General features: G+C 37.9%; 1 protein-coding gene across 7 annotated transcripts in view; it reads right to left on the minus strand.

Annotated features, from left to right (window-relative positions):
* LOC105061404 (uncharacterized protein At2g33490) overlaps nucleotides 1-27662 on the minus strand; it is a 73720-nt gene that overhangs the window by 43638 nt on the left and 2420 nt on the right. For 3 of the 7 annotated variants that reach the window (XM_073261561.1, XM_073261563.1, XM_073261562.1), the window contains one exon: nucleotides 26311-26383. The exons of 1 other annotated variant lie outside the window; for it this stretch is intronic. In XM_073261561.1, coding sequence (XP_073117662.1) covers nucleotides 26311-26383 — 73 coding nt within the window. Of the gene's footprint in view, nucleotides 1-893; nucleotides 6224-13283; nucleotides 13437-26310; nucleotides 26384-27662 lie in introns of those variants that run through there. 3 more of the 7 variants (XM_073261564.1, XM_073261565.1, XM_073261568.1) reach the window with 2 other exon arrangements.

Genomic DNA, 27662 nt, shown 5'->3' on the forward strand with positions numbered 1-27662 from the left:
TCTGAAAGTAAGAAAATTCTAGAGGATTGATTAAGAGTGCAAGAACCCAGAAAGGCCAGTTGAAAATTTCTCCTGGTTACGATTAAAAGAAACTTTTTGGCTAAGGTCCCCCCCACCCAACCCTCTCTCTACTTTTCCTCCTCCCTCTTAATCATCTTCCTTATATCATAAATCCATAGCCTATTCAAATTCTTTATTTCTTCTGCGCCTGTCTATTCAAATTCTTTATTTCTTCTGCACCTTGAATAGACCTTATTTATTCTGTGCTTTGAATAGATCTTATTGTTTTGCATTTATTTTATAAACCACTGTATTCTCTAAATAAGTTTTGTTGGTTAAATAGGTTCGACTGGCAATCAGTAATACTTGAAAATCAATTCCGTCTTTAAAAATATTAGTGCAATTTTCTTTCCCATCTTTTCTCTGAAGATCTGCAATCAGGATGCCATTCACAAAATCTATGCACAGCCACTCGAAGAAGACTAACATTTGACTTCCAGTTGTCACTATGTTTCTTTCTGCCATTATTCTTTACAGCATATAAAATTTGAATCATTGATGCAATACATTGTTTTCCTACTTTTGGAGAACCACTTGCAATAAATAAGAGAACAAAATATGATTCAACAGGGAAAGAAACCAAATGGCTAATTGAATCATAAAAAAATGTACCAAATTTTATTGGAATTAAAGAAAAAGCCAAACATAAACTTAATTAAATCACAACTTATTCGAATAACAATTCATTAGCAAAACAACTAACAAGGACACAAACTTCCTAACGAATCTCAGGTTTGTGGAGTGGAGGTAGCAGGTTCTAGGTTAAAGATGGGTTTCAAATCGGTTTAGATAAGTTTAGAGGGAAGTGGAGAGCTTTGGGTTATAACTAATACCTCAGCCCAAGCTATTGAGAAGCATCAAAGTTCCTTTCAGCTGCAAGTAACTCCAACTTTCAACTGTTTTGGACTGATTTTCAGCAACAAATCAGCACCGTAATTACTTCAGCCTATAATTCTCTGCTCTGCACAACAGGACAGCAAACATGGAGGTCACTACAGTTTCTAAAGAAGTCGTGGAAACCTACATTCAGCCGTCAACTCCGCGTGGGGCATCCAGCAACACTTGTAGCAGTAATAAGAGGGAGGCATGGCCAATCCAGGCTCAGATAGAGAAGAGGGGCCAATCCAAGCTCAGATTACAGAGAAGATAACAACCAAATAGGGCGACGGAGAGGTAGATCCAGAATTTTCTTTTGTTTTCTTTTTTTTTCCTCCTTTTTTTTTCAATCGGCACTCTCCTTTTTATATCCAACGAGGTCAGTTTTCAACAACTGACTTTTCCCCTTGAAATCTCAACAAACTTCTAGTTTCAAACTCCAGGTTGTTGCTAAGATATCTCCACCAATTTGTTGCTTAAATCTCTCCCATTTGAATTTCAAAATTCAGGTAGAGAAGAACTCTCTCGAATCCAGTTTTTGGTTCAGTTTAGGAAAGGTTTAGCTTAGGTGTTTTTTTTTTCTTTTAAGGTTGGATCTAGTTAACCTCAACTTATCCAATTAAAATATGGGACTAAACTTTATTAAGAGACTTAACTTTATTAAGAGACTTACCATGAAAGCTAGTTGATGCTCGCATCATTTTCTCCAAGGTGAAAGATCTTGATCCCATCGAGATGGCTTCCGTGTAGTTTTCATACAAGTCTTTGTGAAGACTCTGATGTTCAGCTTCTTCCACCCAGCTACCATCTAATAATGATCGTCCTTCCCACTTAACAAGGAATCGTCGAGTCACTCCTTGACGTGTAGTAGTGTCACGCACATCCACAATGCCCTCAATCCGGTCCGTAGTATTGTTGCTCGTGTCGTGAAAAGGCGAACCATTGGTTTCAAAATTATTGGGGGATTTCCATGGACTTTGTATAGATCGATGACTGATGAAGTTGGTATGTCAGTTGGAAGTTTTAGTAGGTAAGCATTAGGCCCTAATCTTTTGATAATGCAGTAAGGGCCAAATTTCTTTCTACTCAGTTTGCTATACGTACCAACCGAAAATCTTTCTCTTTGGAAATAGACCATGACAAAATCCCCTTCGTCGAACACTCTCTTTTCGATGTTGATCGGCTGCTTCCTTATATTTATGAGAAGAAACTGTAGCTTATCAAGGATACTTTGATGCATTTCCTCAATATTTTTTAAATAAGCTTCTGCAACAGCACTGATTCTTTCGGAAAAGGATAAAGGGTTTTTATCCAGGAAGTAAGGAATAGATCGGCCATACAAGCTTCAAAAGGAGACTTTCTAGTCGTTTTGTTAATAGAGCTGTTATAGATGAATTCAGCTTGTGGTAGAATTAAGTCCCATTGGTATGGCTTTTCTCCCACTAAACACCTTAGTAAATTTCCTAGTGATCGATTGACCACTTCAGTTTATCCATCTGTTTGGGGATGGTATGCACTGCTGAATTATAATTTTGTTCCTAATTTAGACCAAAGAGTTCTCCAAAAATGGCTTAAAAAATTTTAGTATCTCTATCTGATGTGAAAGATTTAGGAATGCCATGGAGACGTACTACTTGTTTGAAAAATAAGTTCACTATATGTGATGTATCTGATGTTTTTTGACATGGTATGAAATGTGCCATTTTTGTGAATTGATCAACAACAACAAAAACTAAATCTACATTTCTAGCAGTTCGTGGTAAACCTAATACAAAGTCCAGGGTGATGTCCTCCCAAGGAGCAATAGGCATTGGTAAAGGTATATATAACCCTGTGTTTTGTTTATGGCCCTTAAAAGTTTGACAAGTTGGGCATCTCTCTACAAATCTCACAATATCTCTCCGCATCTTAGGCCAAAAGTATCTTTCTTGTACTAATCCCAAAATCTTGTCTCAACCAAAAATGTCCTCCTAAACCTCCACTGTACAATTCTTGTACCAAGTTCTCTCTAAGTGATCCTTCAGGTATACAAAGCCGTGGTCCTTTAAATAAATACCCATTCTGAATGACAAAATTATTTGTTGGGTCTGTGCCTTTCTCTAAACAAGCCTCGAGGATTAAAGCAAAGTATGGGTCATCCTTATACAATTCTTTAAGGGATTTAAATCCTACAACTCGTATGGACATGCCTACTAATAGGCTAGTTCGTCGGCTAAGGGCACCAATAACCCTATTAGTAACCCTGGTTTGTGTTTCAAGTGAAAAGTAGACTCTTGCAAGAAGGCAGTCCATTTTGCATGTCGTTTGTTAAGATTCTTTTGGGAGTTCAAGTATCTTAGTGCTTCATGGTCTGTGTTCAACACAAATTCTCTTTGAATTAGATAATGTCTCCAATGACATAAAACTTGGACAATAGCATAGAACTCTAAGTTATATGTGGAGTATCTAGTTCGTGCTTCATTCAGCTTCTCACTAAAGAACGCCACAGGATGCCCTTCTTGACTAAGGACTGTACCTATACCTATCTTAGAAGCATCACAATTAACTTCAAAAATTTTCTCAAAGTTGGGGAGCACCAACACTGGTGCACTAGTAATTTTGGCTTTTATAGGATCAAAACCCTTCTCGGCTTCATGGGTCCATTCAAATTTTGTTGTTTTCAAACAATCAGTGATGAGAGCAATCACAGAACTAAAATTTCTCATAAAACGACGATAGAAGGAAGCTTGCCCATGGAAACTCCTAACTTCGCTGACTGTAGTTAGAGGTGGCCAGTTTTGGATGGTTTCTACCTTAGCGGGGTCATCTTTCAATCCTTCGAACAATACAATGTATCCAAAAAGACTAAGCTATTAGTGAGGAAGTACATTTCTTCAAATTGACAAAAAGATGATTGTCTTTCAAGGTTTGTAAAATTTTCCTTAAGTGTCCTAAATGACTTTTGAGGCACGAACTATATATTAGGATATTATCAAAATAGACAACAGCAAACTTTCCTATAAAAAGATGGAGCACTTGGTTCATCACTCTCATGAAAGTACTTGGTGCGTTTGATAGACCAAATGGCATAACTATCCATTCATACAACCCCTCACGTCTCTTAAAAGCTGTTTTCCATTCATCCCCGGGTCTTATCCAATCTGATGGTATCTGCTCCTGAGATCTATTTTCGAAAAGATTTTTGCTCCACTAAGCATATCTATCATGTCATCAAGCCTAGGAATGGGAAACCTATTTGATGGTTATTTCATTTATTGCACGACAATCAATGCACATTTGTCAAGATCCATCTTTCTTTGGTATGAGGAGCATAGGTACCCCTACTGGACTAAGACTTTCTCTAATGTAGCCTTTCCTTAACAATTCTGTCATTTGTCGATGTAGCTCCTCGTACTCAAAGGGACTCATTCAATAATGAGGTAAGTGAGGAAGGATAGCTCCCAAACTAAATCTATACGATGTTGGATGTCCCTCATAGATGATAATCCATCAGGAAGTTCTTCTGGAATGATGTCAGAAAATTTGAAGATCAGTGGTTAAATTTCCTTTGGAATCGTACTCACCTCAGAAACTTCTTTGCTCATCAAAGCGTAAATTATGGGTGACCCCTCTAAATCTACTTGAAATCGCTTTTCGCTAAGAGTCATTACCCGTTACCTTCCACCACTACTATGGTTTACGAAGTGGTCCTCTCCACTAGAATTTGGTTCCTCTCGTTGTGGGTGCAATGTAATTTTCACTTTATCCTTTGTAAATGTGTATGTGTTCTTTTCCCCGTCGTGAATGGTTTTTCTATCAAATTGCCAGGGCCGACCTAATAGGATATGACATACTTCTAAAGGAACTACATCACACCAAATCTCATCCATATACTTTCCAACAAAAAATTTAACTAGGCACCTATGATCAACTAGAACCTCACCACCACCCTTGAACCATGCTATCTTGTATGGCCTATTTAACTTTTCAATTTTCAAGCCTAACTTGTCGGCCATTTCTTTAGCTACAAAGTTTTCAGTGCTCACACTATCTATTATCAGTTTACACAATCATTCGCTAGATGCACAAGTTGTTCGAAAAAGACTATGCCTATAACATATGTTATCGCTTAGGACCTTAGGGTTTATCATCAACTTATGCATGACAAGTGATTGTCCTTCCGTTTCATTATAGGCGCCATATTCTGCTTCTAGATCGGCACCCTCAGCTTCACAATGATCATCCTCTACTTGTTCTTCCTCATCTTCATTAATGTTTGCATCTTCATGTTCTATTAGGTTTATGTGGGGGTTAAATTTTCTTAATGGGCATTCTGAAAATTTATGTCCTGTCTTCCTACATTTGTAGCAAATCACTCCGAGAGGTTTAGGACCTAAGACTCCATGTTCTTTTCCTAATGATTCTTGGGCAGGTTTAACTTGTATGCTACCGTTTGTCTTAATGGGTCCTTTACTTCTACCTTCAAATCCACGAACAGTCAATCTTTTTAGTTTATTTTCAACCCTAAGGGCTCGACTATAGGCTATATCAACCTTCTGGAGGTCATAGAAGCTCAATTCATCTTGAATTTGGGGTCGTAAACCTGCTACATAGCGAGCTATTGTCTGTTCTTCTATTTTTCTAATGTCATTTCGTGCAAATAGTGAATAAAAGTCTTCAGTGTACTCTTGCACAGTTCTAGTTCCTTGCCTTAGGTTGTGAAGCTTTTGAAAAATCGTCTTGTTGAAGTCAACTAGCAAAAATTTTCTTTTTAGTTTTCTTTTCATGTGGTCCCATGAGTTAATTTTTTCCTTTCCATTACTTAGCCTATCAAATTGGACTTGTTTCCACCAAACTAGTGCATGTCCCTTCAATTTCAAGCTAGCAAATTTAACCCTTTTATCATCTGGTATTTCTTTCCACTCAAAGAATTGATCAGCCTTTTCTACCCAATCTAAGAACTCCTCTGGATTTAATTTGCCCTCGAACTCACCTACGTCAATTTTAATCGCCTGATCCCACCTGTCTTTAGTCCTAAGGTTTTTGTTGTTGGGCTCATGTTGGGCATTTGTGAGATGGTCTGGGTCATCGAACTCTGCTACCAGGTCTTATGCTGGTAAAGCTCCTCTAGGTTGCCTATCACCCCTAGGTGGATTTTCGACTGTTTGGTTTCTAAATTGAAATATTTGGAGCATATTTCTGATCTCAGCCATACAAGCTTCCAATCGATTCAATGATTGTTGTTGTTGCATGATTACTTCTTGTTGCCTTTCATAGGCAGCTTTCCAGTCATTGCTAAATAGGTTTTGATTGGAATTGGAGATTGACATGGCAGCTAATGGATACTAGACAACTCTTGTTGGTAAAAAAAAAAAAATGAATATGCAACTAGGTGTGGGAATTTTCTTGAAACTACATGCAAGCCCTGGGATCAGAACTTGCTCTGATACCAATTTGATGCAATGCAAACATTGTTTTCCCACTTTTGGAGAACCACTTGCAATAAATAAGAGGAAAAATACGATTCACCAGGGAAAGAAACCGAAATCCTAACTGAATCACAAGAAAATGTACCAAATTTTATTGGAATTAAAGAAAAATCCAAACATAAACTTAATTAAATCACAACTTATTCGAATAACAATTCATTAACAAAACAACTAACAAGGAAACAAACTTCCTAACGAGTCTCAAAATAAACACTAGTCCCAAATCTTTAGTTAGATAAGTTCAGCTTTGTGGAGTGGAGGTTGCAGGCATCAATCATCCTCAATTATGTGCTCCAACCTATTACTTAAGTCTGCATATTCTATCACTGCTCTCTGGAACTTTGTTTAAGGCTAACATCGGACAGTTCAAGATTAACAAGAAACTTCTATTTTAGGATTTCTATCATCTATCAGATTTTTCTAACAATTAAGGATGGTGTAAATCACTAATTTCAATTTTTAAGTAAACACTAAAATTCATTCTTAGATAGTTGAATTTGGTTCCAAAAAATTGTGAATAACTGCATAAATAGCACGGTAAACTTTTTTGGTAATCGTGTCGCTTCAGTAACTATTATCTTCTATATATTCTCTTGTTTACAAAATCAGTTTCCAAAGAAAAATATATTGTCAGAAAATTATGCAGAAAACTAGTTTAGATACCCAAAATAAAATCATATTACTTGCTGCTACAAAATCTGTGTAGAAAATTATTTGTTCAATATTAACATGAAACTTAAGGATTTCTATCATCTATCAGAATCCTCTAACAATTAAGGCTGGTGTAGATCACTAATTTTCCACATTCCATCTTTTCTTTTTCTACTTCCAGTCCTGCTTTACAAAGCAGGACAGCTTGCATGAAAGTCAGCTTAAACCCTATGATTTCGTTTCCTTTTTAGTCCTCCGAGCATTGCAGCACATTCTTTATGTGATCATGTGCTAGTATTTAGGAAGAGAGTAGATTGGTGTTGAAGGTTTCAGGAAAAAATGTGTGACCATGTTAGAAAGGTTGGGTTTTTGCTGAGACATGTTACCTTGACAGATATTATAAGATGTACCAAGACAGCGATAGTTCAATTCTTTAATGACACATGCATGGAGGCAAATTATATTATGTGTTGGGTATTTTAAGGTGTCCAAGACAGATATTATAAGATATACTGAGATAGTATAATTAGACTTCTTTAATAATACAAGCAGGGAGGCAAATTATATCATGTATTGTGTGTTTTAAGGTGTCCATCAATTTACGATTCGGAAGGTTAGATTTTGAAAGGATAACTTGCAATATCGTAAAACATTTGGAGCTTGCTTTTCTAAACTTATTTCCTCGGTTGATTTTGAAATGGAGGCAATTGTAACAAAGGAAGGCCAAACCAACTCAAACCACCCAGTTTAGTCCACAACAACCTAAACGATTTCCTTTAATGGTTCACTACAGCCGCCAAACCAGCTTGACTCAACCCAAATCAAGCCAAACCACCCTATTCCTCTCAGTTTACAATAGTTTGAGCCGGTTCGGGGCTTGTGTCACCCCAATTATTTGAGGGAGGTGCAGAGAAAACCTATTGTGCCTTCTTTGCTCCTCTTCATTTTTTTTTCTGGTTTTTCAAAGAATAGGAGGGGGTACTCTAAGAATTTGGAGACTTGAGCTCCAAATCTCTTCAAATCCAGGTAGAACTCTCTCATCCCTTCCAATCCCGCTCTTTTCTCCTTTCATGCCTTAAATAGGAAAAAAGGGAGGAAATGCGGAAAGATCATGCAAAATTTTGTATTTTGACATGATTTCATGATATGCTACAGATCTAAGGATGATCTATGCATTGAAGAAGAAATCATAAATTTTCATTGATCATGTAATTTTTTAAATTTTAAAAAAAAATACTTTTAGATTAAAAATAATAAATAAAATAATCTTCAAAAAAAGATTGTAAAATTAGTAGCATGTTATGTACTACACATACTACTTGCTATCTCAATTTGGTAGCAATTTATTTAAAATTGAGCATCATTGTGGCTACCTGAACCTAAACCTAAATTCAAATAAATTTAAAAAATATGTGGTTATTAGTGTATACCCATGGGCTAAACAAAATATATCTAGTATCCCCCAGTAGGCTTATAAACTAATCCAAATTAAAATAATTATTAAATAGTTATAAATATTAACTTATTATTTAAAAATTAATTAAAAATATGTTAAAAATATAAAAATTATGAAAAATTAGTAATATGGGTAGGTAATGGAAAAGTACTTTTTGAAGTAACTCGATCATTTTTCATTATGATATAAATTATCTAATCTTAAATAATTAATTCAATAATCATTGATCTAATTAAAAATATATGATGTGTGTCATCAAACATGCAAAAATGGATCCAAGAAAGAAGAAGAAGAAGCACCTTGATACAGATAGGGACCATGTATAATGTTTTCGGCCAACACCACTAGATATGCAAGTAGTGTAACACAAAATAGAGAGGGCTAATGAGGTTGAAATAGCATCTGATTGGGGATTAGCCTGGCATGATTGCCCCTGGAAATGTCTAAAAGGTCCATCAAATATTCAAAAAGCACTTTGCCAATTTTAAGGAGAGCAAGTGGAAAAGTGCTAAGAAATGAGCAGAGATTGAGCATCAGGCAGCCGAGTCACCTTCATTACCACACGAGATAAGAAGGACTATGAGACATTGAATCTAGATGAGGTTGCAATACAAGGCAGTCTAAATGACCAATGGTAGAGGAGGTTGCCAAGCATAGAGCTCAATTTGGGCTCTCAAAGTACGAGTCAGATTCTAGTTCCACGTTCACCAAGATAGATCCAGACTGCAGGAGGAGCCAGAAAAGGCGGCAATCGGATTGCATCTATGTTTGGATCCTTTAGCAACAAAAAGGGAAAGAAGGCCAACAATATACCAACAAGGGCCACCCACGATTCACTGAACCAGATGGTTCAGGACGTGCTGAATCATATCAGCGGCTAATCAGTACGGTTCACGCATTCGATTCGGAACACTGGTGAAAATAAGTGAGAGAGAAGGAAAAAGAGGAGAGGGAAGGAAAGGGAAAGCCCAGCGGTGGCTTGTCGAAGCCATCGGAGGGCTGTCGGGGCTCCGCGGTCTTCCGCGAGATGCAAGAAGAGATAGAGAGGGGCAGGGAGAGAAGAGGGAGAGGAAAGCAGAGAGAGGCTACCGGAGGGCTGCGTCGGGCAGCTGTCACAATGGCTAGATGGCCTATTACAGCCCCACGGCCGCCATGCATTCGAAATAGGGACGGAGCCCCTTATCTTCTCTGCCTTCCTCTCTCTCTATCTCTCTCTACTCTCATTTTCTCTCGTAGAGGACCACGAAGCCCAAAAGGCCTCTGCAGCCTCCACGGCCCTCCAATGGCCACCATTGGCATATCTACCGGCCTCCCTTTCCTTCCCTCCCTTCCCCTCCCTCCCCCCTCTCTCTTTCTCTCTCTTTTTCTCCCCGGTTCATCCTTCATTTCAGTGTCAGTTTAGATTCAATATGGTCCGATAGGGAGCATACCGACTCATACCACCGACCAGCCGGCATGAGATCTGTTCCAACTTGGCAATCCTTAGGGCAACCATTCTTGATGCAGATCCACATGTCTATCCTGGTAGAGATACAAAGCAGCAAAGAATAAATACAATACTTGTTAAGGATATGAAGGATATCCTGTTGCATGATGTGGCAACATGTACTCCTAGTTTGCTATTAGCTCCATCCAAAGGGTCAAACCAGGTATAGATCCTCCTCGGACAAAGGATATACATGATGAGTTACTTGACAGTAACAATGAGTCGGAGAGATGCATAGCCTCCTATTAAAGCAACAGTATGACCTTAATGTGTGATGGTTGGACAAGATCTAGCAACCAAACCATCATTTATTTTTTAACATATCGTGATTAGAAGAGATTCTTCCATAAGTAAATTTTATTCTTCAATAAGGTGTACGATGCCCACTACATCCTCAACTTGATGGAGAACGTAATTAAACAGATAGGGGAGCAATATGTTATGCAAGTAACTACAAATAATGGCTCACAGTTCTAGTCTGTGGGGTACACACTCTGGACCTCATATGTTGCCCACAGCATAGACCTCATGCTAACAGACATAGAAAAAATTTGTTGGGTAAAGCAAGCGGCAGAAACATCAAATAAAGGAACAGCCTAATACGAAATCGATTGAATGACCTGGTATATGACAACTATAATTTTAGATTCAGATAAAGTGCATTCAAGAGGAGGTGGAGCTAAAATATGATGATCCACTCTACAATGATTACACGTATGATAAGGAGGATCTGATGATTAGTTTGCTTGAAGGGTAGTAGAACTAGCCAAAACTTGATGAGTTAGGATTGTCTCCTCGACTAGCTAGTTCCATAGCAAGGGAGGCTGGGATTGATACAAAAAAATGAGCAGAACATGTCATGCTTACTAGCCGAGCAGCCACAGAGGTCAACAAGGAGCCAATTATCATCACAAGATTTGCCATCTCGGTATCGAACTCCATACTGATTGTTGGATATAGCCGATATTCTCTTCTTGAATATCTCCGACATTCTCTCCCATAATATCTCTTCACCATGTTGGATAGAGCCGATATTCTCTCCTTGAATGTCTCCAATATTCTCTCCCAGAATATCTCTTTTTGAATTTTAAATTTCTGATTCTTTCCTTGTGTAATCTTGTAATTATTTCTTTTGATTTATTTCCTTAAATATAGTGATTTGAACCATTAGAATGGTTAATCTCTCATCTATATATTGTATTATCTGTAATCAATCAACATATACACAATATACAGATTTGTCAACATGATATCAGAGCGGGAATCGTCATCCTAACCTGCTCACCATAATCGGCGTTCATTGCCGATCGCCATTGTCGGCCTTCATTGTCGAGTAGTCGACTACCCTATTCGACCTTTATTGTCGACCTCTTCATTGTCTTCAAAGGGATTTGGCTTCTTCATAGTCGATCCATTTTTTCGTGTGCTTGACCTTCATTGTCGAGTATACAAATCCTTTGGTTTGATGATTTATTTTTCAGTCCGTGGTAGAAGATGTCAGAAGTTTCCAACACTTCCAACCCCATTGGGTCTATCTTCGATTATCCTCCTAATGGATCGAGTGGAGAACTTCAGAGTATGAATTCTTCCTATTGCTTTGATGGGAAGAATTACCTCCAATGGTCACAAATAGTGAAGATATTTCTGAAGACAAAAGGCAAGCCAAGTCATCTGAATGGTATGGGCCCTAGCCAAGAGGATCCAAAGTTTCAAGCATGGGATGAAGAATATTTCATGATCATGTCATAGTTGTGAAATTTGATGTTTCTCGAAATTAGCAGAAACTGTATGTTTCTTTCAACTGCCAAAGACATTTGGAAAATAATCAGACAAACAAACTCGAAGAAGCAAGATGCAGCAATGCTTTTTGAATTGAGGACCAGAATCTTATCCGCTAAACAAGGTACTCTCTCTGTTACCGAGTACTACAATCTATTAAATAGTCTATGGTTGAAAATTGACCACCATCAGGATCTAAAAATGAAATATGTTGATGATACACAAACACTCCTGAATTTTGTTGAAAGTAGCAGGATTTTTGAGTTCTTAACAGATTGAATGCTGAGTTTGATCCAATGAGAGTCCAAATTTTAGGCAAAGAGCAACTACCATCTCTTAATGAGGTGTTCTCTTTTGTTCAGGCTGAGAAAAGTAAAAGAATGGTGATGCTTAGGTCATGGCCTATTGAAGGATCAGTATTGCTCTCTACAAAGATAGGATGGTGAAAATAAACATGCAGGAAATCAGAAATAGTAAACTAATAAAGGTCCAATAAAGGTGGCCTTTGGTGCACATATTGCAAAAAACCATGGTATACAAGAAAAACATGTTTTAAATTGCACGGAAAGAAACAAATTTTGAGTCGAATGGGAAGCTTTAAGGGGCAAAGAAGCCAGACTCACTTAGCAAACCAAGATGGAGGCTCTCAAGAGGTTTCGATTTTCACTGATAATGATGTCCGAGACTTTAATAAAGAAGAAATTGAAAAGCTACGAGGTTTACTCAAATTCCTTTCTAAATCTTCTAGTATATGTTCACTTGTTTAGAGCGGTAACTACCTTATTTCTGATTCTATTAATGTCTTAGATACAGTACATTCAATCTCATGGATTGTTGATTCAAGGGCAACAGACCATATGACCCGTAGCCCTACAAAATTTGTTACTTATAAACCGAGCCCTAAAACCCACAAAATAACAGTGGCTGATGGATCACCAATCACGGTTGCTGGTCAAGGAAACATCTGACTAACATCCTCTCTCCCATTGCAAAATGTCATACATGTTCCCAAACTATCTACCAACCTGATCTCCATTCATCAAATCACAAAAAATTTGAACTACCTAATCACTTTCTTTGACACTCATTGTGTGTTTCAGGACCAAACTATGGGGAGGACCAATGTTCGCTGTACCGGTACCGGTCGGCGTGCCGGTGCCGGACCGATATGATATGGTATCGGTACCGTACCGACACATGGTACACCCCGGCGTACCGATCCGGTACCGGTACATAATTTTTTTCGATTTTCATTTTTTTTTATTTTTAAAGTTAATAATTGATAAATACAACCTAATATGGCATTATATTGCATATTATTGACATATTTGGGTTCAATTTGGAGTTAGATTGCGGTACAAAGATTCTTGATCCAAAATTTCAAACATATATTTATTTACATTATACTTCAACTATGTCATCTTAAAACTAAAGAAAAAATATATAAAATACGCATTAAAATGTATCTAAATATTTAAGTACAAAGCCAAATAACTGATATACGAACCTTAAGATGTACTCTGCATTTAATTTCTTGTCGAGTGTCTGTGACGCTCGTAGATATCTGGATCATCAATATAGTCTGAAGGGACATCAGTCCAACCCTCTAGCCAAGCTGCACCGTACTCTCGAATATTCATCATCCCATAAGGCATCCTCTCTGGATTGTAAGATATCTTAGACCTCTCGCTAAAATTCTGACTCTGAGAAGTATCCTCGAGATGATGGTACAGTTGTGGAGGAGTCCATCCAAATATGCCAGTAGCAAAATCTGATCATGGAGCTGCTCAAGCTGCATAGGGTAGTAACCACTAGAAGATGATGCCTCGGATGCACCATATGCATATGGATCATAAGGTGGCTGTGGATAATAGGATCCATAATGCAAGGATGATCCAGATACATCCATGGACCCTACTCCACGTACAAGATCGTTCGCAGCTGCATCATGTGCTGGACGACGTCTAGGAGCCCGTCGTCTATATGAAATCGGCTCCCCACGATCTCTACCGACTCGTCCACCATGATCTCTATCCTGTGTGACATGCGTAAACTGAGACTCACCGGTGAATCGAATATCATCCTGTGGCTGTGTCTCATAAACGATGGTCTCCTGTCCTCCAGTTCCTCCCTGATCATCAGATCCATAGCTACTACTACCAGTATCATCATCACTCTCCCTGGTGTCCGTATTTGAACCAGATCGCTCCTATACTCTCGAGAGTGGTGCACGTGCAACTGTCTTTTCCTTTCCCCCTTGTGCCCCTCTGTGACTGAGTTTCCTGTGATTGGGAGGATGGATGCCTTCTTGCTAGCTGCCGGGAGGAACGTCTATACATCTCTCGCTCGAATCTCTGGAAGATGTATCGGATAGCGAGTCATGTGATGAATGAGTCCCTTGTGTCCCCTCAGACTGTGGCTGATCAGCTGGAACTCTATGTGGAATATTTTTTTCTGCCCATTGCCCTGGATCCACCCTGATCTCCCTTGCCACCACACTGGCTGGTCGTGAAGGGGATCCTGACTCATCAAGCTCTGGCTCCTGCTGCTGACCTGCAAGCCATCCGATGATCGGATCGTCATCCTCGTCGGCATAATCATCCAGCGTCGGATCAGTGTACTTCAACTGAACTTCCTCCTGAATACATTTTAGCCTCAACCTCAGATTGTAGTGAACATATACAAGATCGTCGAGCATTTTTGTGTCAGACAATTTCTCTGTTTGCTGTGGATAAGACGAAAGTGGACCAATTACACTCCCAGCCACTAGCAGAGACCGTCTGAGAAAGAATACGGACAGCCATATGTCTCAAATTTTCTGCTGACGTTCCAAAATAAATCCACCATTCAGCTACAAAAGTAAAATTATATATCAAATTTATGATATTATTAAGCAAAATTACATATCAATTTACATTGCTCATTATTGATATGTAATTTACCTGGATTCATCTGCTTTTTGCTTACGACAGCTGATGGGACTCCAAAACTGTCTGATCCCTCTCTAAACTGTTTCATCTGAAATAAAATTATTTATTATTTATAAATATATCAGATCGAATTCAGTTGAATAATTACATCTATTTTAAACTAGCATACCTCTTGCAGACATAACGAAGCGATTTCTGGATCGGGCACCATCTTATATATGACATTGCGAAGAGCAGCAAGAAGCTCGCTATCCATATCTATCTCCGGAATAGTATACTAAAATCTCGAATTCAAATAATAAGCTGCAGATAAATTTCAAGACTGATTAAGCATAATTTTATTTTCATGCTTCGAAAAAATATTTTAAAACATTCTTGAATCCAAACTTACCAGCTAGATGTAAATCTCTGCCCATCTGATAGTCCCAACGGCGCTCAATAATGTTAATGAATTCTTGAGCATGCTTGGGATCATTCTCACTGATCTGTTTCTTTGTCTCTCCATCATGTAATATAGGAAGCCCATCTAAGGTATCTCTCGCTGTCCACGGCGCGAAGCACCTCATATAAAGGCTTGATAGCCTTCACTATCTTCTCAGCCCGCTGCCAAAATGACTGACTCGTCACCAAATTCTCCACATGACTTCCATCAGTGCCGGCCCTCGCATATCTGCTCTCCTGCCACTCGGCACTGACAAACATATGACGTAGGGCTGTTTTCTTCTGAAAAAGACTATCAAACCGTGTGATACCCGATCGTAAGAAATCCCCCCCAGTATACGTCCGCATCAATGAAAGAACCCATGTGTGGTTGTAGATGAATCTAGTAATGGTCTGGGCAATCTCCACTATCTGCTGCACCCTGCGAATCTTTCCGATATCCATCAATATAAGATCAATGCAATGTGCAGCACATGGGTCCAGTATATCTGCGGTCGCTGCTCCATCAGCAATTCTCCGACAGCCTTATATTGTGGTCCGTTATCTGTGATGACCTGCACGACATGCTGCTCACCCACTGAATCAATCACCTCCTCCATCAGACCAAGGATATATGTGCATCGTGCATCTTATCTGAAGCATCGATTGATTTGTAAAAAAATATTTTTCCATCACAGTATGTCAAAAAATTAATGATGCTCCGTCTAGTAGGGACCTGTCCAACCATCACATATCACTATCAAACCGTATGTAGGCATTTATTTTTGTAAGAAGCAATCCATCTCTGCAGATCCTCCTTATTGCTGTCAAGAAGCTGACTATAGATGTCCTTAAGTCCTGGAGGATCTACACCCTGCCGACAGCCTCTATGGCTGAAATAGCAGATCGGTAGTAAGGATTGGCTACTGCATTTGCTGGAATATGGCTGAAATGAAACCATGATCCAATAGCTCGCCACATATCTTTTCTTATCTTTTTTCAGCATACTGTCAATTCTCTGCTGCTTTGAATCCTTGCTGGACAAAGCATGTGGATCCAAATCCTGAATGCTGGCTCCTGCTGAAATATCTCTGAAGGACCTCCTCCTACTGCCAAAAGCTCTCAACAAAGAAGACATGCTGCGTCTGCTCCCTCTATCACCAGGCTCTCTGACTGAGGTGGTCCTCCTGAACTCGAATTCTCCCTACCAGTCGCTGATCTAAATCCTGATTCATAGCATGATGGTCCGAATCGGTCTCTGTATCGGACCATCTCCTGCTGGTACTGATCCGCCAAGCTCGCATGAATGGCAGCCTCAATCTGTGCCCTCATCATCTGGAGCAGAAGCCTCTTCTGACTCTCTAGAGTGATAAGAAGGTGGCTCTGCAGCTCGACGGTCTACTTCGATCTTTTTCTGCTTTGCCCTTTCCTTCGCTGCTTTCGAATCAACAAAGTGCTTTTTCATCAATTGTCGGATCTCTTGCGGATATTTCCGATACATCGAACATCAGAATAACCACCAGTTAGATGCTGCTTCAACCTAGTCACTCCTCCTCCCTTGAACTCTGTGTTGCACCATTTGCATCTCCAATGATGCCGAGCCGAGAGCATCTCGCCATGATCCCAATCGATGTCACGCTCTTGATCTTTCTTCTTACTCATTTCTACAGATATAAAAAATACTAATTATTTCGAATTACCTGTAATATAACACTAATTACATATATTTTTTATTTGATAATATTTTTTACTATTTAAATATTTACAAAAAAAAATTCAAAAAAATCTCAAGTTAGATTCAAATATTTCAATTATTTTGAATCATTCTAAACATTATTCTCAATTTCAAAACTAACACTGATTTTTTATTTTTTTATTTTTTTAATAATTTTTATATAAATAAATATATACTATAAAATAGCTGATTAATAAAGTGAACGAACGTCATGCTCTAAATTTTTTTCTTATAAATATATGCAAGTATAACAAACAACGATAGTTTAACGATAATTAAAATAATTATATATAATTTTAAAATAATTTTAATAATTATTTTAAAACTTATAAATTCAAAATAAATATGTTATAAGCTTCAAATAATATTTTTAAATTAACTAAAATATAACACTATTTTTATATATTTTTTATTTTATAATTAAATTTTTAAATTTAAATAATTAAAAAATATTTTTTTAATTTCAAATATTTAAAAAAAATAGAAATTAGATTTAAGTAGTTTGAATCATTCTAAAATGATTCCCAAACTCTGATTTTTTTCATAAAATTTAATTTTTTTTATTTTTAAATAAATAAATATTTAAAAATATTTAAAAAATATATAATTAACAAAATTAATAATTTTGGTGTCATCGTGTAGATCTTCCAAAGATCTATCACATATAATTAAATCATCCCAAAATCACAAGATTTTGGCATGATTTTCTCTTATTTTCATTTTTCTCATTCTTATCCTATTTTTAACAACAAAAATTAAAAAAAAATATTTACTAAGAAAATAACACATTATCCTACCTTCGACCAAAGATCAACCTCTCCTCGAACCACTCCTGCAATTTATAGAATTTTTTTTTTTTTTAATTTTTCGGAGGTCTCAACGGTTTCGTTGAGACCTTCGGACCCTCGGGAGTTCTCTGAGACATCTCAGAGAACTCCAAAGCAGGTAAGGCTTTTTATGCATGTGATCTCCGGCCCCCCTCCCCCCTTCGTCACTTTTGGCACATGGGGTGTCGGTACGGTTCGGTTCACACCGAACCGGAACCAGACCATACCGTCCAGTTTTGGATGGTATGGAAGCGAACAGACCGAACCGCTCGATTCGGTACAGGTTCGGGCTGTTTCTCGAAAAAAAGGTCCGAACCGGACCGTTGAGCACCGATCCAGCTCGGTACGCCCCGTACGGGCGGTTCGGCCCGATACGGCGAACCCTGGGGAGGACAATTAGAGTTGCTAGAGAAAAGAATGGGCTCTACTATCTAGAAGACATGAAGAAATCATAGTGAAAAAGAATCGACAGATGCTATCTCATTCACAAGTGCCCTCACCGATAATCTTATCACTTCAAATAAATATGAAATTTGGCATCAGCACTATCGTCATGGTCATCCTCTTTTTAGTTTACTGAAGCTTATGTTTCCACCATTGTTTGAAAATATTCTGTTGAAAACCTTCGCTACGATGTTTGTGAACTTGCCAGCATAGAGTGCCCTTTCCTTTAAGTTCAATAAAGTCTGTTAAGCCATTTTCTTCATTCAGATGTTTGGGGACCTTCAAAAATTCCTAATATAAATGGGGCAAAATGGTTTGTGACATTTATTGATGATTGTACCCAAACAACTTGGTTGTTTCTAATGAAAGAAAAATCAAAGGCGACAAACATCTTTTTAAACTTTACAAAATGATTAATACTCAGTTTGGTGTTGAAATAAAGAGAATTAAAATAGATAATGCTAAGAAATACTTTGATCAAACTCTCACTACTTTTTTCAATAAGAAAGAATCTTAAATGAATCCTCATGTGTGGACACGCCCCAACAAAATGGGGTAGCTGAATGCAAAAATGGATATCTACTTAATGTTACTCACTCTCTGTTATTCCAAACTCATGTCCCTGAAAGATTTTGGGGAGAAGCTATTTTGACATCCACTCATCTCATAAATAAAATGCCTTCTCGCACCTTAGGAAATAAGAGTCCAATACAAAAATTGTCTGAACTTTATCTAAAAATTCATGTCACAAGTAATCTTCCACCTCAGGTGTTCGGATACTTAGTGTTTGTCCACATTCACAAACAATTCAGAAGTAAACTTGATCCTAAAGCAATTAAGTGTATTTTCATAGGCCATTTAAAAAGCAAAAAAAGACTACAAATGTTATCACCTCTAAATCAAAAAAAAATTCATCTCAATGGATGTCATTTAATGAAGCAGAACCCTTCTTTTTATCTTTAGACCCTCATCTTTAGGGAAGAAAATTATGCAAAGAGAAGATGAGGGTATGGGACAGTTTCTTCTTGACTTTGCACCATCTGAATCTGTCCTGCCTTCATTTGAATCTGTTCAATCTGCACCATCCGAATCTGTCCAGCCATCATCTGAATCTGTTCAACCTGTGACTTTTTATCTCCTATTATCCCATCTTCACCAGTTGAACCATCACCTATTCTGGTTCAACAAGATCAGCAACAGATCGGTCCTGTCTCCATGCCAACTTCCAGACCATCCCCGAAACAGGTCTACACCAGAAAAGAGAAACCCATTCTGGACCAGAAGCAACTTCAAGAATCCGACCCGATACAAGGCACAAAAACCTCTCACTCTTCCTCCTCTATGAATAATTCTAATTTGTATGATCTTAATTTACTTATTGGCTTGAGAAAAGGGACTAGAAAATATACTTAACATTCCATATCTCAGCTTGTGTCTTCCCATAGATTATCCTCACAAACAAAAGTTTTCTTGCCTCCCTGGATTCTATTGACATTCCAAAAACTGTACATGAGGCATTAAATGACAGGAATTGGATAAATACCATGAAGGAAAAATTGAGTGCACTTGAGAAGAATGGGACATGGGAAATGGTTCCTCAACCTAAAGGGAAGAAAGCAGTGGGATGCAGATGGGTTTATACTCTAAAGTACAAAGTTGATGGAACATTGGAGAGGTATAAGGCAAGGCTAGTCGCAAAGGGTTACACATAGACTTATGAAGTAGATTATCAAGAGATGTTTGCTCCTATGGCAAAGATGAATACAGTAAGGATCTTGTTGTCATTAGCAGCCTACTTTGATTGGGATTTGCAATAATTTGATATGAAGAATGCAATTCTACATGGAGATTTGCAAAAGGAAGTGTTTATGGAGCCACCACCTGTATTTGACATAAATTTTGATCCGAACAAGATTTGTCACTTAAGAAAGGCTCTTTATAGATTGAAGAGGTCCCCGAGAGCTTGGTTTCGAAGGTTTACAGAGGCAATGTTAAGGATGGGATATAAGCAAGGTCAAGGAGATCGCACTTTATTTACTAAATATTCGAAAGTGGATAAGCTCACTGCTCTTTTAGTTTATATAGATGACATTATTGTAACAGGAGATGATCTGGTCGAAAGGGAATGCTTGAAAAGACAATTGAAACAAGAATTTGAAATAAAAGATCTCGAAAAGCTTAAATACTTCCTTGGAATTGAAGTGGCCTACTTCAAACAAGGGACATCTATATCCCAACGAAAATATGTACTTGATTTACTTAAAGAAACAGAAAAATTTGGGAGTAAAGCATTGAGCATTCCAATTGACCCAATCATAAGCTATGCAAAAAAGGAGCAGTTGATAAAGGCAGATATCAAAGACTTGTGAGAAGACTGATTTACCTATCTCATACGAGGCTAGATGTTGCTTATGCGATTGGATTGGTTAGTCGGTTTATCCATGATCTAAAAGTAGAGCATCTAAATGTAGTTTATAAAATTCTTCAATATCTTAAAGCTACACTTAGAAGAGAAATTCTATTCAAGAAGGGCAGTGAGTTAACAATGGAAGCTTATACTGATACAGACTTTGCAAGGTCATTGATTAATAGGAGATCTACCACAAGTTATTGTATGTTCCTAGACGGTAACCTAGTAACATGAAGAAGTAAAAAACAATCGGTGGTTGCTAGATCTAGTGCAGAAGCAGAAATTAGAACAATGGCATATGGAATTTATGAACTCTTATGGCTGAAAATAATTCTGAGTGAGCTCAGAATTGGAAGAGGACCCATGAAGCTATATTGTGACAACAAGTCAGCCATTAGTGTTGCTCATAATCCAGCTCAGCATAATCGGACTAAACACATTAAGATAGATAGGCATTTCATAAAAAAAAATTGGAGAATGATCTAATTACAGTTCTCTATGTGTCTTCAAGTAATCAGCTAGCTAATATACTAACTAAGAGACTGCCTACAGCACGATTTCAAAAATCACTCACAAGCTAGGAATGAAAAACATCCACTCTTCAGCTTGAAGGGAGTGTTGGATAGAGCCGATATTCTCTCCTTGAATATCTCTAATATTCTCTCCCAGAATATCTCTTTTTGAATTTTAAATTTCTAATTCTTTCCTTGTGTAATCTTATAATTATTTATTTTGATTTATTTTCGTAAGTATAGGGATTTGAACCATTAGAATGGTTAATCTCTCATCTATATATTGTATTATCTGTAATCAAGCAACAATATACACAATATATAGATTTCTCAATACTGATAAAATCCTATTATAGTATCAGCATGCACTTCAGTATGGTATGGTTGTATCGATATGGCATGGTATAGCACAGTACAGTATGCCTCATATCGTCCGATACAAGGTGGTAGAGCAAACAATGATGTCTAAAACACCCTTCCGAAGATTTGAGAGAGAGATACAATAAAAAGTTATCATGCTACTTAGTCAGAGAGGTGGGGCTAGTCAAGTTGGTGGGCTCAATCAACCCACCAAGCAGAGCCAAAAAAAGTAGGGGCATGCATGAAAAGAAAGTAGTTTATCAGATCGGCTAGAAAGGAAAAGGAAAAAGAACTACAAATCCGCTGAAGAGAGTGGATGAGAGGCTTGTTTGCTCAGATATTGAGGCTTAGATAATTGATTGCCTAAATCATCTCGCAATATAAGTGACAATGACAATGGCAGCTATAACGCGCAACCCAATGGTGTTGGGCAATTCATCGATGAGTCACAATTCATCCATATCATGCAAGACATGACCACAATGCATGTCAGAAGACCTGAGAACAAGTATCGCCGACTCCAAACCGGACCCGTGCTGACTAGCCGACGGTACAAGTTGGTATGCCCCCATACCGGACCATATTGAATCTGAATTGACACAGAAATAAAGGATGAATCGAGAAGGAAAAGAGAGAAAGAAAGAGAGGGGGAGAGAGGTAGAGAGAGGAAAGGAATGGGTGGCTAGCGGAGATACCTACGATGGCCATCGAAGGGCCACGAGGTCTCCCAGACTCTGCAGTCCTCTATGAGAGAAACTGAGAAGAAAGAGATAGAGAGAGGGGGAATGGAGAGAAGAGGAGGGAGAAAAAGGCGACGGGGAGGCCACCAAAGGGCCACCGGATGGCCGTCAGGCAGCTCAAACCCCCCCGACCGCCACAGAGGGGTTTTGGACCGCCCGATGGCCACAACGGCCCACTGATGGAATCCCCGTAGCCTCTCCCCTCTCCTCCTCTCTATCTCTCTCTCTCTTCAATCTCTCATGCAAAACCATGAAACCCGGAGTATCGGCAGCCTTAGCAGACCACCACCGGCCTTCTCCTCTCCTTCCCTCCCCTCTTCTCTCTCTTCCTCTCTTTCCTTCTTCCTTACTTCATTTTTACCAGCATTTTGAATCCAATGACCGAACTACACCATTTAGCCACCGATACAGTTCATCATGCCCTGAACTGCTCGATTCGGACTGGTTCGACGAACCATGCCTAAGAAGATACAATTGCATAAAGAAGACAGACCTTTCAAAGTGGTTCAAGTTATAGTGCTAGCACTGCAAATGATTTAGCATACGAAATAGGATCCCTAGATGTATTTGAATCTGAATTGTACACTAGTTCCTATTCCACATGACCAAGGTATGACCCCTATGGATATACTTCATCTGAGACGTCATACTTGAGTGGCTACTACCTTCCACAACCTAAGCTAGATTAGGGGTCAGATTTCACTACCTCGATCTTCTTTCAAATGAGATAGCCACCCAATATCAAACCTCCAATCAGTATCAAGGTAGCTATCCAAGAAGCTCAGATTATGGGATGTAGGGGTGGGCACATTATTTGGGTTGGAGTTAGATCCCAAGCCCAGACTACAAATAGGATTCCAACATCTACAAGTGAAATAGATGCTCCAAGAGACATTAGATGTTGATACATATTCTATACTTCAAATCAATTTGATGTATATATATTTTCAATTATATGTATTCATTAATTCCAATTATATTAGAATGAACATTCACTAATGAATCTCAAGGTCTGCTCAAGATAACACGAGAAAGCTAATAGCCTTGAAATCATAATTCAAAGAACCACAATTTGAAAAGAAACAAAAATCCAAGCACCAAACCTATACGCAACTAGTATGGTACGTACTTGTACTGTATCTATACCCTACCAACACAGCAATCGACACCAATACGGCCTTCCTGAGTTGTAACAAATCTATAAAATCACAATTAAATGAGCAAAAGTGGTTTCAAAGTCTACCCTTCAAAGAAACTCAATGATGCAGAACAAAATGGGAATGGTCATATATGTGACAGTGAACCAAGGAGTGAAGGGACTAGGGGTATAAAATAAGATTTGTCAGACCGATACTGGGGCATGTATCGATCAGTGATCCGTTGGTACAGTACAAGTGCATATCCTTACTGTATGGAGGCATACCAAACCAAGGAGAGGGCGGGGGAGAGGGAAGACAAACACACACATACACAGAGAGGGAGAGAGCGAGGGAGGGGGAGAGAGGGAGAGAAGGACAAGCAACTAATGCATCAATCAACATCAATCAACATCAGTCAGCATCAATCAACATCGAAAAGTAGTGAGATAAGCAACCAATGCATGCAATGGAGCTTTGAAGCTTCAATCATGGCAAAGGGGGAAGAGAGAATAGAGGGTTGACCGGCAGAGGTGCTTAGGGAGGGGAATCAAGGGATTGAACCCTCCCAACTCTTGATCGGTTCAGTTCAATACGTCTCGAACTACTTGGTTTAGTACGTCTAGAACCATCTAGTTCAAGATAGTTCAGCATACCCTGTTTAAATGAATTTAATAATTTGTTGTCCTGTTATGGGAACACACGACGGATCCAGATGTATTTCAAAGTTTACAAGCAAGGTAGGGGATGGAGGGCTCCCCTTGGGTTTCTAAGGCTGACAGATGATAGCTGGACCTAGAATCTTGGATTGGGAGGGGTCTTTTGGTTTAAAGGGTTTACAACTTTACGGTCAAGTTTTTATGGTGATTGCACACAGTTCAGAAAATGTGCACCGCTATCAATATTAAATGCATTAGAAAGGAATAAGAGAGAAGTAGGTGGGCTAGTGGGCTTTGTCATCAACTGTTAGGCTTCTAAGTAGTTTAAAACTTCAACAAGGAAAGGAACTAAGCAGATTAGACAAAAAAAATCACATCAGACTTGGCTCAAATGTTATTTTTAGTGTATATCATGAGAGAAAACAAATAACAATAGAGATCATAACAAAGGAAAAGAATATAAAATAAGAAAGAATAAGGAGTAACAAAGACATTATTGAAGCGAAGGATTAAAATATAAAAGACAAGAGGACAGGACCATCCCAAAGTGAGTAGATTTGTCTCTCTTACAATCTCTCCCAGCTACTCACTCTATAATTTTCTATACTTGTAACTTATGTTTTTAATCTAACCCTGCATCCAAAAATCATAGGTCAGCCCAAGGCATCCCCTGCATAATTCCAATAAGGAAATGTAATATGATATCCTAAAGGATCATCTCGATCTTATTATAACATAGAATGATCTAGCACTACATGACCAACAACTCCAAAATTCTAGTTAGGGTGCCTACTCACTTCAAAATCTCTTCAAAAACTAGATCCAACACCCTCCTCCTAAGAACCTATTATAATTTTTTTTTCAATAGAGATCTGCCTTCTTGAACCCCCACTAACTCCCAGATTAGGTAACTAAGGGTCAGGTTTGCAAATGTGAGTGGAACAATTCTCCAAAAATAACAGGTAGTACATCGGATCAGAAGGACTAGAGCCCTAGCCATCAAGTCCTTGAAATCAATGGTCCTTAGCTCAAAGTGGGTGCAGACAGCAGGTGAATAGTTTATGGGAGGGAGGTTTTGTACAAGCTATGAAGGTATACATGTGTGTCATGTAAGCCCAATGGTACTGTCTTGCATGCCTGCTCTTGCAAACTAATTTCAAAACTCAAACCAGCCTTAACTAACATGTTCAGATTAAAAAAATAAAACAATGACCCAATTATACTTCATGTTTAGGAGATTTTCCCAAACATGAACAAAAAAAGTAAAAGTTATTTGACCAAAAGTTAGCAAAAAAGCATAAATCAGGTTGGCTTGCCCACCTTTCTGCTGCAGCACTTCATATGTCAAAAACTTCAAGAACAACTAAGTCAAAAATATATAAATATGCATACAATAAAAAAAATATGCATACACAATAATTTTATCTACACACATACATATCATTGCTTTTTTTTGAAGATAGATGAAGGTTTTACGATTAATGGTTACATTTACAAGAACTCACGATGTTGAATTGAAATATAACATTTGGTAATAATTGTCTGATATTGGTTGACCTAGGGTTTTGAATTTTGCCAATGTATGACATTGATACATGGAAAGAGATGGGCTGATGCTACAGCAAGTATGGTAGTCAGAATTAACAGAATATGATCAGACAAAGGTTAAAGGAAGCAAAATGCAAGCTTCAGCCTTCTGCCCCTGAAAGATTTGTAGATAAAGGCACCAAACTTCGTATGGGTGCTTGAAGTAGCCACATACAGTTAACCACAATATGACATGGTATGATAAAATTAAAGCATAACATAAATTCTTCAAAATAACTTGGCTGGAAAGATAAGATAACTATAACCAAGGTTTTATGTCCCAGCAGGACAGGGGCGTCCCGGCCCATTCTTGTAAGAAAATAAGACCAAGACGAGTTCAGGATTCTGACACCCATTCATGAAAGGAGAGAATAAGAATGAGGAAAGAAGGAAACAAATGCAAGATGGAGAAAAGGAGAAAAAGAAAGGAATGAAGAAGAAAAATGAAAAAAAAAAAGGAAGAAAGAAGAAAAAAAAGGAAAAGAAAGAAAGAAGTTAGAAGAACAAAAAGAAAAAAAAAAAAAAGAAAGAAAGAAAGAAGAAGGGGAGAAAGATGGAGAATATCCATCGGGATATATGATCAGACTACTATCGGATGGAACAGGATGGGACTGCAGACATCCCATTCTATGGAGAATCGGGATACCTTTGTCCCACGAAATTTAAAACCTTGACTATAACCAGTTATATAAGTTTCTCTCTAAATATAGTACAGTACAAAGCACCTAAATTCATCCAACTAAGACAAATAAAATATAACATTAAGCAATATACCAAATGCACTATTTGCAGCGGCAGCCGCAGCTGAAAGTAAACTATCATAACAACTCCTCATATCCAACATGTCCTGCAAAAATAAAGCACCCACTTAGAAAATATCTTTAATAATTGCAAGCAAATCAACATTTTTCCGTCAGTATTGCATTACAAAGTGAGCCAATATGGTGGTTCCTTTGCATGCACAAATTTCATCAAACTTTGTTTAATTAGGAGTGAAATCGAGCCGAGCTAAGTCGAACAACTAGAGGCTAGAGTTCAACTCAATTCAAAATACTCAACCTTGAAACTAACTCAAGATCAATCAAGCCTTAGTATTCCAAGCTCGACTTGATTAAAAAAAAAAAAAGAGGCAGTACTCGGGATCAACTCGATTCAACTCAACTCGAATATCAACCGAGCTATTCTTAAGCTCGAATTAGAGTTCCAATTCGAGCCTTAACCTACTCATGATTAATATATATATATATATATATATATAGATAGATAGACAGACAGACAAATATACATACCTGTGTGTGTAAATTATAAATAAAAATAATATTATTATAAATATATATATACTCGAATATGTTTGCAAGCCTTCAAGCGAAGTATCTTGCTACTTGAGCTAGACTTGAAAAACTATTTGAGCTACTCAAGCTCGATAACAACCAAGTCAAGTCAAGATTGAGTAGCTCATAACTTGACTCGTTTGCACCCCTACTTTCAATATTGATATTCACTTTGACCATCTACCCAACATAATTTGCATATCTCATTATATTATGCTTTCCTAACTGATTATGCAATATCAAATTAATTTGGAAACCATAAGAGCCTTCCAAGAAAGTGAGATGCATATTTTATGTCCTCTTTTTTAAGTTACTCAAATAAATGTCCTAGCAGCCAATCACACAAATGTATACAGTCATAGGAGAAGATTTGATCTCAAAGTGTAGGGCAACCAGGTTTCACTAAATTGTTCTCAATTAAAATCTAGAAAATGATAATCACATCTCAAACTGTGTGCTTGTTGCCACTATTGCAGCAACAAACTAGTCTCCTAAAGTGATTTCGAGCCTTTTAAAGTCTTTTGAGCTCCAATCATAATGATACCCCACTAGCAAGCCTCTTGCAAATGGTTCGATATAGCCTAGGATTAGTTAGTAGTCTAGAGTTAGATGAGACTCTAGCTTAAAATTCTATTTTTATCTAGCCTAGGATTAGTTAATGGCCTAGAGTTAGATGAGACATTAGCTTAAAATTCTATGCTTCCTTATTCTTGAATTTAATTATTACCATATCTCTAAACATTTAAAAGGAAATTTCAAGAAAGAACATTAAGGCCTACAATGTTGCATAGGTCT

This window comes from Elaeis guineensis, chromosome 8, assembly GCF_000442705.2.
Source record: "Elaeis guineensis isolate ETL-2024a chromosome 8, EG11, whole genome shotgun sequence".
NCBI lineage: Eukaryota > Viridiplantae > Streptophyta > Magnoliopsida > Arecales > Arecaceae > Elaeis > Elaeis guineensis.